The sequence below is a fragment of the Phragmites australis genome, chromosome 9 (genome assembly GCF_958298935.1).
Source record: "Phragmites australis chromosome 9, lpPhrAust1.1, whole genome shotgun sequence".
Classification (NCBI taxonomy): domain Eukaryota; kingdom Viridiplantae; phylum Streptophyta; class Magnoliopsida; order Poales; family Poaceae; genus Phragmites; species Phragmites australis.
The window spans coordinates 19,376,320-19,389,845 of NC_084929.1; the positions used below are offsets into that span (position 1 = coordinate 19,376,320).

Consider the following 13,526-nt stretch of genomic DNA (forward strand, 5'->3'; position numbering starts at 1 on the left):
AAGTTGCTTGTGCTTGTCTCTAACCTATGAGAAATTAACATGGTTTATTAGTTAGTTCTTTTCATGATATTAGTTTCTCAATTGGTATCTTTTATGTGCCACGAATTAATCCATAGTGTATTATCTCCATTGTTATTAATAACGAGTGCATATGTCTCGCAAGTGTTCAAAACTTGTATGCACATATTTAGGGGAGTATATCCTATGGGTTGTGATTTTGAGACTAACATGTGTTGCTGGATGTATTTTTTATAGTCTCATGAAGAAATCAATACGCCTTCAGAGATATGCAATGTTTAAATACTTCAATTGGTATCATTGTCAATTCATTTCTACATTTAAGATACATCAATGCATGATATGACTTAAACTTACTACATCTACTTATTGTCTAGATGTGTATATATTTCTATATTCCTACAAGTGATATTCATAAGTGGGTTTCATTATATGTATACACACATAAATAGGGAGTTTAGATTATATCATGTGAGTTTCATGAATTATGATCTTTGTTCGTTCTTTTTAATTGATATTAATGCCACCTATTCTCACAATTGGTATAATGAATTATATTCTTATAATTGGTATATCTTTTCAATTAGTATCATTTCATTGGATCAAGATTTATGAAGCTCTCTCCCATGTGCTCTAACGCTCTTTCTCAAGTTCAATATGTGTTTGTAGTATTTTTTGAGATTGTTGATAAACGGGGAGAAGTTTTATGATCAAAGCAAGAAGTAAGATATAAGATGTCTAGGAATGCCGAAGTTGACAAAGAGGAGAAGAAGAAGATACAAGAAGCAACATGAGGCACCTAGGTTGACAAAGAGGGAGAAGCTCTTGCATGAGTCGATCAAGGAAGATAGTGACAATGGAGAAAGAGAGAGCCATAATAAAGAGGGACTAAATGGTAAGAACATGTATCTAAACAATGTGGTAAGACTTTCCGCTCTTTACGATTGATATCATTTATTATTTACCACTTGCTTTAGTTGTGTTATCACCCATCACCAAAAAGGGAGAGATTGTAACGAAAATGGCCCTATTAGGTCATGATTGTGATTTTGGTGATTAATGACAACATAGTTATTGGGACTAACATGTTTGTCAAGAATATATGTTAGTAGGTCTCATGGATGCAATACATCAAGAAGCCACCACAGGCGGGACAAAATTTGATTGAATTGGAGAAGTCACAGGAGAATTGACCTCACCGGATATTCTGATGCAGTAGAGTTTGCACACACCAGAGCATTGTGCATAGAGGCTGATAACCTCACTGGATAGTCCGGTGCTCTATATGTTAAACTCACCGGAACATTTCTGACAAAGGGGAGAAGGCTGAGGATCTCACCTGATAGTCCGGTGATCTGCACTAGATAGCACCAGAGCATTTCTTGTAGAGAAGAATGCATATGCAAAGACTAAAGATCAACTCACTAGAAGGTATAGTGCTTGGTTTGTGGAGCGATGGTAAGACACGTGTACGAGGACGAGACCCTTGCCTTGGTGGCTCAAGCTCTGAAGTGATCACGGTGGCAAGTGACCGGAAGAGAGGCTAATAGTGAAACCTTGCCTTATTGGCTTGGTGGCTCATCGTGCTTGAGACCTTGTCTTGATGACTTGGTAGCTCAAGAGCCATGATCGGAAGAGTCGTGCCGACCAAGAGCATATCCTTTGTGGAGCTTCAATACTGACTAGGGGTGTCATTCATGCCATCGATACCATGGGATAAAAATCCCTTATATCGAGTTTGTCTCTCTACCTTATTTATGTTTCTGTATTTACATACTTACAATTTACCTTGCTAGAGTAGGTTTCAATCATCTTAAGCAGTAGAGTAGATACACTAGATAAACCTAGAATACATTTAGATAGAAATTGATATAGGTTTATCTTGTGAAGTTTTTAGGAGTCAAATAGTTTATAAGTGTACTAATTCACCCCCCCTCTTAGGACGCTATCGTTCATCACACCAGCCAAATTTTTCGAGGCCAAATTTAGCCAGGAAGATTGAGTTCTCGCCCACTTAAGTTTCTGCACTATTTTCAAAGCGCATATTTATGTCCATAGCCACCACCCCTTACATCAAACTTGAGCATAAATGTATAATGGTTCATATTCTAGTGCTGCTGAGGTGAGAAAAAGTAAGAGAAAAATAAAAAAGTATAGCATCATGCTATGCACCTATTTACTATATAGGTATTCTACGCACAATTGTTACTTGTATGAACTTTGCTTTGTTTCATAGACATTCTAATGCCAATCCTAGTTTTAGATTCTTCGCAACTCACAACATGTAGTAAGGAGTTGACATTTTTCTCTAACTTAAATTAAACACCATGTAACCTCACACCTCCCAGGAGCTTGGCTGCTCACTTAAACACATCAAGCATCACTTTTGTCATGCCCTTTATTTGTTTCATATATCACTATACTACAGTTTGTAAACAATATCGAAAAGAATAGTTCATTTTACTCCCCCAAAGAATTGACGTAGTCCGAATAACCCCCTAAAGTATAAAACTGTTCAGTTTACTCCCCCAAATTTTTAATACCGGATCACTTTACCCCCTTAGCTAGTTTCAACAGTGGTTTTCTGATTTTTAATTAGGTAATTTTGCATTTAGATCCCTAAACTTTTCTATTTTCACAAAAGCCCTTATTTTTTACATTTACCCCCTTATAGTTTTATTTATTTACATATAAGTCCTAAAATATTACAAATAAGCTCCTCGACCTTTTCTATTTTTACTAAATTGCCCCTACCTTTTTACAGAAAGACCACTGTAACTTCAAACCTTTATAACTTTTTCATACGAACTTCGTTTTAGGTGATTCTTGCTCTCACGCGATCGTAGCAACGAGTACTTTCTGTTAGTAGGATTTTTATAGCACTTTGCTACTATTTGGTGTATTGTTCTTAGTTATTTATATTTTTTCTTTTGTCAGTTGGACCTGTGAGGCCCCTTCTTGTGCCACTCAACAGTCAACCGATGCGTACAGAGTAAGAAGGACATATAGTTAATTGGCCAAGCCATACCCATAACCCTAAACATGAGATTCATATTGACAAGCATACAATAGAAATAAAAGATACACTTTCCTAAAATGGGGTCAATGTGATCAAGGACACTTCCCTGGATGCTACTCAGTTATCTTGAACTCCTACTCCTGGAGATTTTCGTACTGCTTCTGAATGTAATCGTCTACTCGTAGGACCAACCGATAGAAGAGAAAAACAAATAACTAATAAAATTACACAAAATAGTAGCAAAGCGCTATAAAAAAGCCTACTAACAGAAAGCACTCATTGCTACGATCGTGTGAGTGCAAGAATCGCCTAAAACAGAGCTCGTATGAAAAAGTTATAAAGGTTTGAAGTTATAATGGTCTTTTGTAAAAAGGCAGGGCTATTTAGTAAAACTAGAAAAGGTCTAGAAGCTTATTTGTAAAATTTTAGGGACTTATAGGTAAATAAATAAAACTATAAGGGGGTAAATGTAAAAAAACAAGGGCTTTTTTGTGAAAATGGAAAAAGTTTAGGGACCTAAATGCAAAATTACCTAATTAAAAATAAGAAAACCGTTGTTAAAACCGAATGAGGGGTAAAGTGATCTGGTATTAAAACTTTGGGGGAATAAACTGAACGGTTTTATACTTTAGGGGGTTATCCGGACTATGTCGATTCTTTGGGGGAGTAAAAAATGAACTCCTTCCATATAGAAAACAAAACCCATAAACATAATCCGCAAAAAAACATCGATATTTAGAACATTTAGACACTACAGTGTACAACATTGTCAATTGCATGTACATCAAACAACAATCTCATGTACTAAATACTAACCAAAACTCAGATTCAGATATCAAACAACAATACCATTATGTAATCGAAACTGAGCTAAGTATTTGTGAATACCATCATTAGTGATAGGTCACAATTTGACCTGTCACTGATAAGTTGGTCATTAGTGATGGGTGACAAATTGACCCGTCACTAATGACTAGTTTAAGATGACCTGTCACTGATGATTAATCATTAGTGGTAGGTCACAACATGACCCGTTAATAATGATTAACATAGGATGACCCATCACTGATGAGTTAGCTATTAGTGATAGGTCACAACATGACCCATCACTATTCTCATCAGTGACGGGTCATGTTACGACCTGATCATTAGTGATCTGTCATATAGATTACAGTGACAGGACATGTCACTCATTAGTGATGAGTCTATGTGGGGTTCGGATCAGATGACATATTAGTGATGGGTCGTAGTGGGATCCATCACTAATGGATCTTTACTAACGGGTCACGACAAACCTTCACTAATTTTATATCTCCTTTATCTGTTTTTCACGTAGTGTATGATGATAGTATCATATATATATATATATATATATATATATATATATATATATATATATATATATATATGATACTATCGTATATATATATATATATATATGATACTATCATATATATATGATACTATATTTGATTCTTCGCCCTAAACAATAATGGTGAGCTCATTGCAGATCTTTGATTTGAAACCCTAACCTATTTGACCTCTCACCTCTTGATCATCACAAACACATGGCATATACATACATACATCCATTCAATAATTCATACAGGAGTTCATTACATCATATAGATTATAAGTACATTTTCTTGATCATTACATCTCTTCTTTCATACATACACACACCTATAGGCACCGTTTTTCAAACGGTAACCGCTCCCAAGAGGTAACCGAAAATGCGTGGTTATTGCGATAACCGCTTGAAATTCGGCTGAAATTTGCACAAAATTCAGTTGCTAAAATTTGAAATTTGGATTAAAAAAAATGTCAGATTCTCCGTTCGGTAACCGGTCGAATCGGACCAATTACCGAGCGATTTTCTCGATTTATCGAGCGGTTTTCTCAAATTTTCCGCATTGTCATTAACCGCTCGGTTTTGTCGATAACTGCTCTGTTTTCTCGATTTATCGAGCGGTTTTCTCGATTTTTAGTGAAGTTCAACAAAAAAACCCAAAAATTGGCTCAATCTTGTAAAATCAATAACTAATTCATTTGAGCTTCAAATTGAGTCAAACAAATTTTGTTGGTTTCCTTTTAACATGATGTACATGAAAAAGTATTTATACTCATAAAAAAGTTGAAAATTTTCGGTGAGAAAATGTATTTGTTAAACCAAGTTAAATGCATAGTTTACTCTTTGCTAATCCAAAAATCATGAAACTAATTTTGTTAGTCTTCTTACATGATCCTATGTCTTTTAAAAATACATGAACTCATGAATTAGTTATTGTAACATGCATGATTGTGTAAATGTGTTGCAACTAGATTAATTCATAACTGACCCATCACACCTCTAAAATTAGTGAAACCACTTTTATTAGTTTATTTATACTATTCTTTATGTAGAAAAAATAATGGTAGACATGAAAAAGTTAATTACAATGCTGTTTCTTAACATATTCACTTTATTCTTGTGAACTTTGTAAAAATTATGAAGAAATTAATAAAACTCTAAATGAAGTAAAATCAATTTTAAAGATCTTCTTAAGATATGTTCTAAAAAAAATGTGTTTGCATGTTAAGCTTTTTCTTAACATGAGTTAATAACTGAGCTGCACGCTTCAACTTTTTTCATTTTTTTTTTCAAACTTCCTCCCTATAGAATATGATACAAATGACATTATTTTTGAATTTTTTTTCACAAAAGGTCTTAGAATTGTCTCTAGTTTTTTAGAATTGTTTTTAATTTTTTTATTTTGTTTGAATTTTTTGAATTCAAATTCGATTACTGTTAGGTTTCTGAAACCGGACCGGAGCGGTAAGCTCGGTAATCGTGAATTTCGACCGGTTACCATCGATAAATTGAACCCTGCCTGCAGGAGGCTAAGCATGGCAAAGTAGAAACCAGGCAATTCATGAATCCTCTATGATTATTAAGTTGTGGCTATTAATTAGCTCACAACTAAATATTCATGACATTTTAGAGAAATCCAAATGCAAGTCCTTTGACTTTTCCAAGCCATGCAACTTTGCACAAAAGTCCCTCAAGTTCTTGAAAATCGCAAACAGACCAAGCTAAGGACCCATGTGCAAATATTGATTATTTTCCAAGGGTTCAAATGCAAATATTCCATATTTCCAATACAAGGAAATTAAATCAGATTTTCCTACACCATAAATAGCCTCCAAAGTCCATAAAATTCAAAGAATGCCATAGCCGAAATGACCAAAATGCCCTCAAGTGCCTCCTAACTGGTTGAGGTGTCACTATGCCATATCACCAAGCCATGCAATGTGACACATCACCATGCAAGGTGTCACAAAGCTTAATCCTTAATGAATGCATAATAGCCAAAATGAATTTTAGAATAGTAGGAAACCATGTGCTTTTCCATCTATAAATGGGAGAGGAAGGCCACCATGGTCATCCTAATCGTACTCGACAAGAAAGCTATTCTTATATTTGGCATGTCTCTCCTAGATATGTGGAGGATCTACAATTAAGGGAAGATACGCTCGGAGGAGTCTAAGTAGGATATGCTTGGAGGAGTCCGAGTAGGTAACGTCCACCTTACCTCGACTATATAAGGAGAGGAGGGGGGAGGTACGTTGAGGACAGACCAACACAAGCCAACATACGCCAATTCAAGCCTACAAGCCACTCAACACCAAAGGAACTTGCACCTTTAGGGTCTATGAAGTCACGAAACCCTAGATTATGTCTAGTCAGGTAGAATTCATACACACCCATCGAAGATACATGACAAAAACTCTCATCATCCGACTAAGGCTTTCAAACCAAGAACACAGGTAAATCCGTCTAGATCCTTAGGACTAGATCCACATACCCCACACTTGTAATATTTGTTCCTAAGATCAATCAAGGCAAGATAGGATATAAGGTTGTTATCCTCTGGGAGACCTAAATCTGTATAAAAATATGTGTCTTTTTTTTGTGAAATTCTTTTGTGATCAGCAAATATCCCTATTGTACTTAAAATATTCCGACAATGTTCACAAATCATCGATAGACTGAGTGCTCTTGCTAGAGATTGAAGATAGGGGAGGCCCCCGCGAGGTGATGAGAGGCGGAAGTTGTAGGTGTTAGATCTTAAAGAAAATGAGTATAGGTGGGTAAGCGAAAAACCCAGTGTAGATGGGTTTTTGCAATTTTCCGAAATGTAATAGTGAGATGTGCCACTAGAGTTAGCAGGACAGTGGCAAATGACAAATTTGGAATTTTGGACAATGCAGTTTTCGGGTGAAGCTTTTAAACCAAAACTAAAGCATCTAGTAAGAAGAATTGATGACACGTTGACATATAAGATGATCACATTTGCCAGAGTTAACTTGTCAAGAGGATGAAATCGGCAAAGCATGAAACTGTTTTACTCACGTCTACTGCAAGTAGATATTTATTGGTGTCTCATAGTCAAGTCAGTATTCCATTGGTTATTGGTGTGTATATATATGACTCATCCCAAATCGGATGAGTCTTTGTAAGGATCAGAAGTCTTCCCACCAAGCTCTAAAAATGCCTGTTTTTGAGTACTTCCTCCCCCAAGAACCAGTTCCGCACAAATCAACAAAACAAAATGCAATGGTATGCACCACATGGACTCGTCATTTCATTGCCAATGAGGCGGCAGATGCCTCAGATATCAACGAGAGAGGTTGGCGAGCTTGTAGGCAGGCAACGATGTCAAAAGGGTGCAACTCCGCTCCATCAAATATCAGGTTGACTCCTGGCAAGGCCACATCCTTGGTGTTTGCGTCTTCATGATCTGGTTTCGCTACAGGTGTGGATGGTTGCTCTTCAGAGACAGATCTTGTAGCAGCCTCATACACAGGAGTGAGTGCGTACGACCTATCGAGATCCAAATCATCACAATGAGTCAGCTACAGAAAAAGATTTTAAAAAAAATCATATCACTAATTATACAAGACAAGCCCCACGGACCACAGTGTACCTGAGTATGTTCCCATCAAAGCTCAGAACTTCAGTGAAGCATCTCTGCCGTCTTGCAGGTTTTGTTCGGTCGTGTTCGTGCGGGGAACCTCCATGGGTAGGCGTTGACGGATCATGAAACGGACTCCATCTGCCACTGACAATGTTGACTAGTTTGCGCGGCGAGTTGTTCTTTGAGCCTCCCCGTTGATTGAATAGCCGTGGTGTTGGACCAGTTGCTTGATACTCGGTGCAGAGCTCTCTTAACCTCTTTCTCACATTCTGCATTGCCTCGTAATGTTCAGTGATATCATCTTTTTGGAGTATATGCGACTCAACCACCCTTTCACATATTCGTTCACATAACTTTGGATTGAACAAAGGGATTCCAAATTCCAGGCTCAGAGGTATCCACTCGTAACTTTCATTCTCAGGAAGTTCACTGGATTCACTTACCCTGTGAAGCCTTACTAAACGAAGATAACCAACTGTGCTTAACTCAACTTTAGTGGACAAGTCTTCCAATAATAAAATCAAGTTTGATACTTGCTTCTCAGGCAAATTAGTGCCAGCTATCGTGGATGAAATTGACCCATCGGCATTTTTCAGGGGCAACGGGACATCCATGGTGATGATGTTTCCTGTTTCATCAAGATCTTTTCTGCTCAGTGGCTGTACTATGACAGCAGAATATTTTGTCATTGAGTTCAAGCAATGCAATAGAAGACCTCCTTTCACCAAGTTCCCTTCAAACTTTCCTCCTATTCCACCCACCACAGATTGATCCCAAGACCATATGAGCGCCTTTTCGCAGCTGGCTAATGGTTCAGGGAGCAATCTCAATCGTTGCCCTTTCATAAAAACGGCAGATATTGGGCCACAACTCCCTGATGTATATAATTCCAGCTTCATCCAAGGTGTCATGGAAGAGTAAGAAGGTGGACCAAAATGTACTAGGCCAGTAGTGTTGGGTAGAACTGATGAAGATGGAAGAGGAATCATGGACACCATAACGTCATAGTCCCTGAGAAGTAATCTTTCTAGTGTTGACGGGGCCAGTGAAACTAAGCTCTCACAGCGAAGAATATTCACTCGGTATTTTCTTTTAGTCTTCGACGATGGGCTGTTACCAGTTGAACCACCCAACTGCGTAGTCTGGATGTTGTCAAAATCATGTTTGAGTATGTTTTCCTTGCTTTCAGACACAATGGTTGACGGTGATGACGCATTGCGGTCTACAGCATCTAAATCACCCGTTTGGTGGTCCTGTTGTGATAATTTATCTTGCTGACCACCATCAGAAGATTCTGTAATTTGAAGTGAGCTTTCATTGTTCTCAACAACATTATCAACACCATCCTCAATGCTTTCCTTGGTTGAAGGGGCATCTAAATCATCCTGCAAGGAGCACTGCTGATTATTTGCTCCACTTGTCTTATCACTGGTTTCATTTGATGAGGTTCCGCCAGACAGCAAACACTCGAGGAAGCATCGAAGGCTAAAAGCATGATTTGCAAATTCCTGCAGCACACCCTCAAACCTTTTTCCTTCTAAACTTGCTAGATCATTGCATAGATCAGCGATGCAACAATCGCCTAGTTTTCCGGCCTCATATAGTGTTACAGCATGAGACTTTAAACCTGCAATAGGTTAGTGAGGAAGGATTAGTCCATTCTGCCACTTCACAGAAAAGTTTCATCATAGTTGTGCAACCATCACTTGAAGAACCAAAAGTAAAAGGACTAGGAAATAACAAGGGAATCTAACCTGGAGACAGTGAACCCATCATCAGGTATGAAGTTACGTTAGCATCCACAATGAAGCCCACATAAGCAGTCCCGGAGATTTTCCTGTGTCCATCAGAATCATTACTAAGCAACTCATGGCCAGACTTTTCTGAGGTGATACTCGTACGCCAACCTTCATCATCATCACTAAGAATATTACTGGACGATGCAGGAGTGTATGAATCTCTAAGAACGGAGTCGGTATCAAAAAGTTTTACAGCCCAGCCCAGTCGACAAGCAAATGATGCAGCTGCCTGTAGCTGATAAAGGTCAGCCTGTAAAGTTGCAGCCAATTCAGCAACTGTGGCATTTTCACTTGATACAACGAATACATCATATAGTAGCCTGCAGTATAGAAAATCATAGATTGATTTTAACATCTACAGAAAAAGCTAGCAATGAACTACAGCTCAAATGCAGTAGTGCACTACTCACTCTTCAATTGGATCTTCGTAAGACTGATCCTTGTTTGAAACAAAACCTTCAAGCCTGGAAACTAAACCGATGGTACAAGTTCAGAACTGAAGCATCATCAAGCAGAAGGTTTACTAGAATAAATCAGAAACCTTGGGTGTTTTAAGACGAAATAACTTTTTTTAAAGGAGAAATAGCGGGAAAGTCTCAAGCTTCTTCCTGACATTGTATTCATCGGCACAAAAAAAGGTGACATGATGCAACTGTGCCGATGAATTACAGGCTGACCTGGCAATAATTTTAAAATTGGGCCCAAACTACGGAAATCCTATAACATAAACAATGGCACAACTTGCTCTGACTGCATACCTCTGAAGCGATCCTCGGGATAAACAGGGACATCGAAGTATACCATTCCTCTCCTGTAAAGACCGCTTATAACTTCTGGATCAAATAGAACATATGAATTGACTTCCTCCTTACATATTTTGTCTATTGCTGATGTCTCTTCTTCTGAAAGCTTCTACGGTGAAGTAACATCATCAGGGCCCACAAATACAAAGGTACTGCTGTATTATTTTCTCTCGTGCAAAAAGAAGTTCAAGTAAAACCAATGCATACTATATGATAAAAATGAGAAGGTCGTCTTCTTCTGTCAAACTAAAATGTCCTTATGAAAAAGGGAAAGTTCGCTCCCTGATGAATCTAACCTTAAACTCTTCCAATGTAAAGTTGACAAACCGAACTCCCCACCATGGTTCTATCGCTAAGTCTGCAGGTTGTGCAGGCAGCAACTCTTTCGCAATTGATTTGTTCAGCTTCCACATTATCTTCTGAAATATCCAAAAGTACAAATGAAATGATGTAGTAACAGGAGGGAACATGTTGGGGATATGTTCATTTTCTCAACATATGGGATCATTTCATGTGTTCCATACTTCTGTTCAGGTGATAATAATCTTACTGTTCATTCCTACATTACAACATGAATACTAAAATTCCCATGGATTCACAAATTAAATTTTATAGTCCCACAAGAATATAAGAACCACCAATGTTAGAGAACAGCCACAGGCCACAGCACAGTTGAAATAATACCTTTGATTTGCACTTATTCATGATATCGATAAATTCATTTCTTCCTACACCAGTAATCCTCAGGGCATCAGCAGCACTGAAATTTGGAATACTGTCGTATGGTTGCTCTGCCAGTATTATAAGTAAGTTTGAAGTTTTTCTCCTGAACTCATCAATTAGTTAGAAATAGGAGTAAAAGTGTAAAACTACTGTTTGCACACAAAAATGTCAGTTTTCCTCAATGACAATATCCACTTTTGGATATATAATATACATTAGCATGAAGGATAACCAAATAGCTGTACAATAACCACACATCACAGCAATGTTGAATAAAAGTTTAAAAGACAGCACCTCTTATTAGGTTCCAAATCAGCTAAATACTAATCTCATATTATTACAAAAGAAAACAATTAACTGTAGATATAATCATGACTGAGTATCTTGAATGAAAGTGTAACAAAAAAATTTCAAAGTAAAAATATAGCAGATTAACAACTAAGTAACTATTCTCAGAAGTATTCAGGCTTCTCTAGTTTGCCAAGATAAGCAGAAATTAATCAGTATGGTATGTGCTGATGTGCAAGAAATCAAAATCATTAGTTGTATACATAATTCATGGGATTCGTGAAGAAATGACATCTGCAAGTTATATCATTCTTATGAATTTTTTCCTGGCCGAAATATTTAAATATCTCATCTTCTTAGAAGAATAATTTTTTAAAATATCAAATGAAGGGTAGTGGCATTCAGGCAGATCAATTAGCAGGTGAAATAACCATGTAGAGTTGATGACAGAAAAAGCTTTCTATTAACAAGTGATTACCATTCTTCATAGCTTCAAAAAGAACATCACAATAATATCTGAAGGGTGATATCCTCATTGCTCGACATGTATAGTCTGCAAGATGGTATGGATATAACTGCAAAATATGGTTCCGAGTAGCAGTCATGAAAGTTCTCTCCAAAAGCATTCAAGGCTAGAGAATACCATAAATTCCTAAGTAAATTAAGAAAAAGCAGGAAACAGTACAAGTGCAATAGGTTACTGACGGAAACAATCCGAACCCGAGGAAAAGTTCAATAAAAAGAGAAAGGTGTTCCATTTGCAACCATCCAATCATATTACTTCTCAACTACAACAACACTACAAAGAGTAAAATATGTTTGTAAACTACTTCTGAAAGCTTGGTCTAAACAGGATATCAGCAAACCATCATAAAACTGTCAAAATCATGATAAATATTGAAACTCTGGGCAACATACAGCAAGATTTTTGCGGAGATAGCGCATCATATCCTCGTAATACTCCCCTTCTTTGCATACTTTGCGGGCAAAACAGGAGCTCCATGGCAACCGTTTACGTATGCAATAGTCGACGACCCTGCAATCAATGTTTGCAGAAACCAGAACATCAGGCATGTCACGAACATCACATTATGCAATCAAAAGATGGCACATTCTACAGCTACGTGCTAGCTTTAAATAGTTGAACTGTGTCCTCCAGCACAACTCTGGTACCCATGAACATTACTAGAGTGAGGATATTATTTGTATTTATGCATTCAACATCTCTGTTCCAAATTGTTTAGACAAACGAACTGCAGTGGGCGATGATTTAGTTCGTTTTGTTGGCATCACACATTACACACACACAAGACACCTCATTAAGCATACAGACCTAAATTCTTACCTAATTTTGTCACGTTAGCATGCCTAGAATTGGCGCCATTTCATCGAAGCAAAAACTCCGCATTTGGTCACATAAATGCGCATGGCTCCAGCAATTTTTATCCGGAATAATCGGTTCCTAGGTTTTGATTTCACGTGCGTACCTGCGGTGCCAGTCGTCCTTGGAGATGATCGCGGCCTGGACGCGCTTGGGGAGGGCCTCCCATGCGGACTCCTCCCTGATCGCCTTCACCATCATCTGCTCCTCCACCGTTGCCGCCATCTGCTGCTGCATCATCCCTTCCCTCTCCTCGACCCCCTCCTCGCCCGATCGAACAATGTGAGCGGCCGTCTCGGATCCCACCCAATCCCGATGAGAGAGAGAGAGAGAGAGAGAGAGAGAGAGAGAGAGACGGGCACACTCGGTGCTGCCGCGGCCCGCGATTTCCTCCACGAAGGATTTCATTTCTAGAGCCATTTTCCGCTTCCTGGAAGCAATTACGTAATTACGTTTATTGCTTTCCACTTCCGGACAGAGGTCACGGAGTTTTCTATTTTTTCACACTCTCCTGTGGAAGAAACGAAGCCGGAGAAA

The 13,526-nt window shown here is 38.0% G+C and overlaps 1 protein-coding gene across 1 annotated transcript; it reads right to left on the reverse strand.

The window, feature by feature from the left end:
• Nucleotides 1–7,657: 7,657 nt before the first annotated feature.
• Nucleotides 7,658–13,226, reverse strand: LOC133929808 (uncharacterized). Its single transcript, XM_062376575.1, has 10 exons — nt 13,096–13,226; nt 12,527–12,644; nt 12,087–12,183; nt 11,282–11,388; nt 10,894–11,016; nt 10,553–10,706; nt 10,205–10,265; nt 9,750–10,114; nt 8,005–9,622; nt 7,658–7,901 (listed from the first exon to the last, which is right to left on the reverse strand). Exons 1-10 carry the CDS (start codon nt 13,224–13,226, stop codon nt 7,658–7,660), a joined length of 3,018 nt encoding a protein of 1,005 aa, XP_062232559.1.
• Nucleotides 13,227–13,526: the final 300 nt, after the last annotated feature.

What these genes read in the sequence shown, in the direction of transcription:
- LOC133929808 (XM_062376575.1), bottom strand. Translation starts at nt 13,226, where the DNA reads ATGCAGCAGCAGATGGCGGCAACGGTGGAGGAGCAGATGATGGTGAAG. An exon ending in ATCTCCGCAAAAATCTTGCT is followed by an intron (nt 12,184 to 12,526) that starts GTATGTTGCCCA and finishes CATATTTTGCAG; the next exon opens with TTATATCCATACCATCTTGC. An exon ending in TTACATTGGAAGAGTTTAAG is followed by an intron (nt 10,707 to 10,893) that starts GTTAGATTCATC and finishes ACTTCACCGTAG; the next exon opens with AAGCTTTCAGAAGAAGAGAC.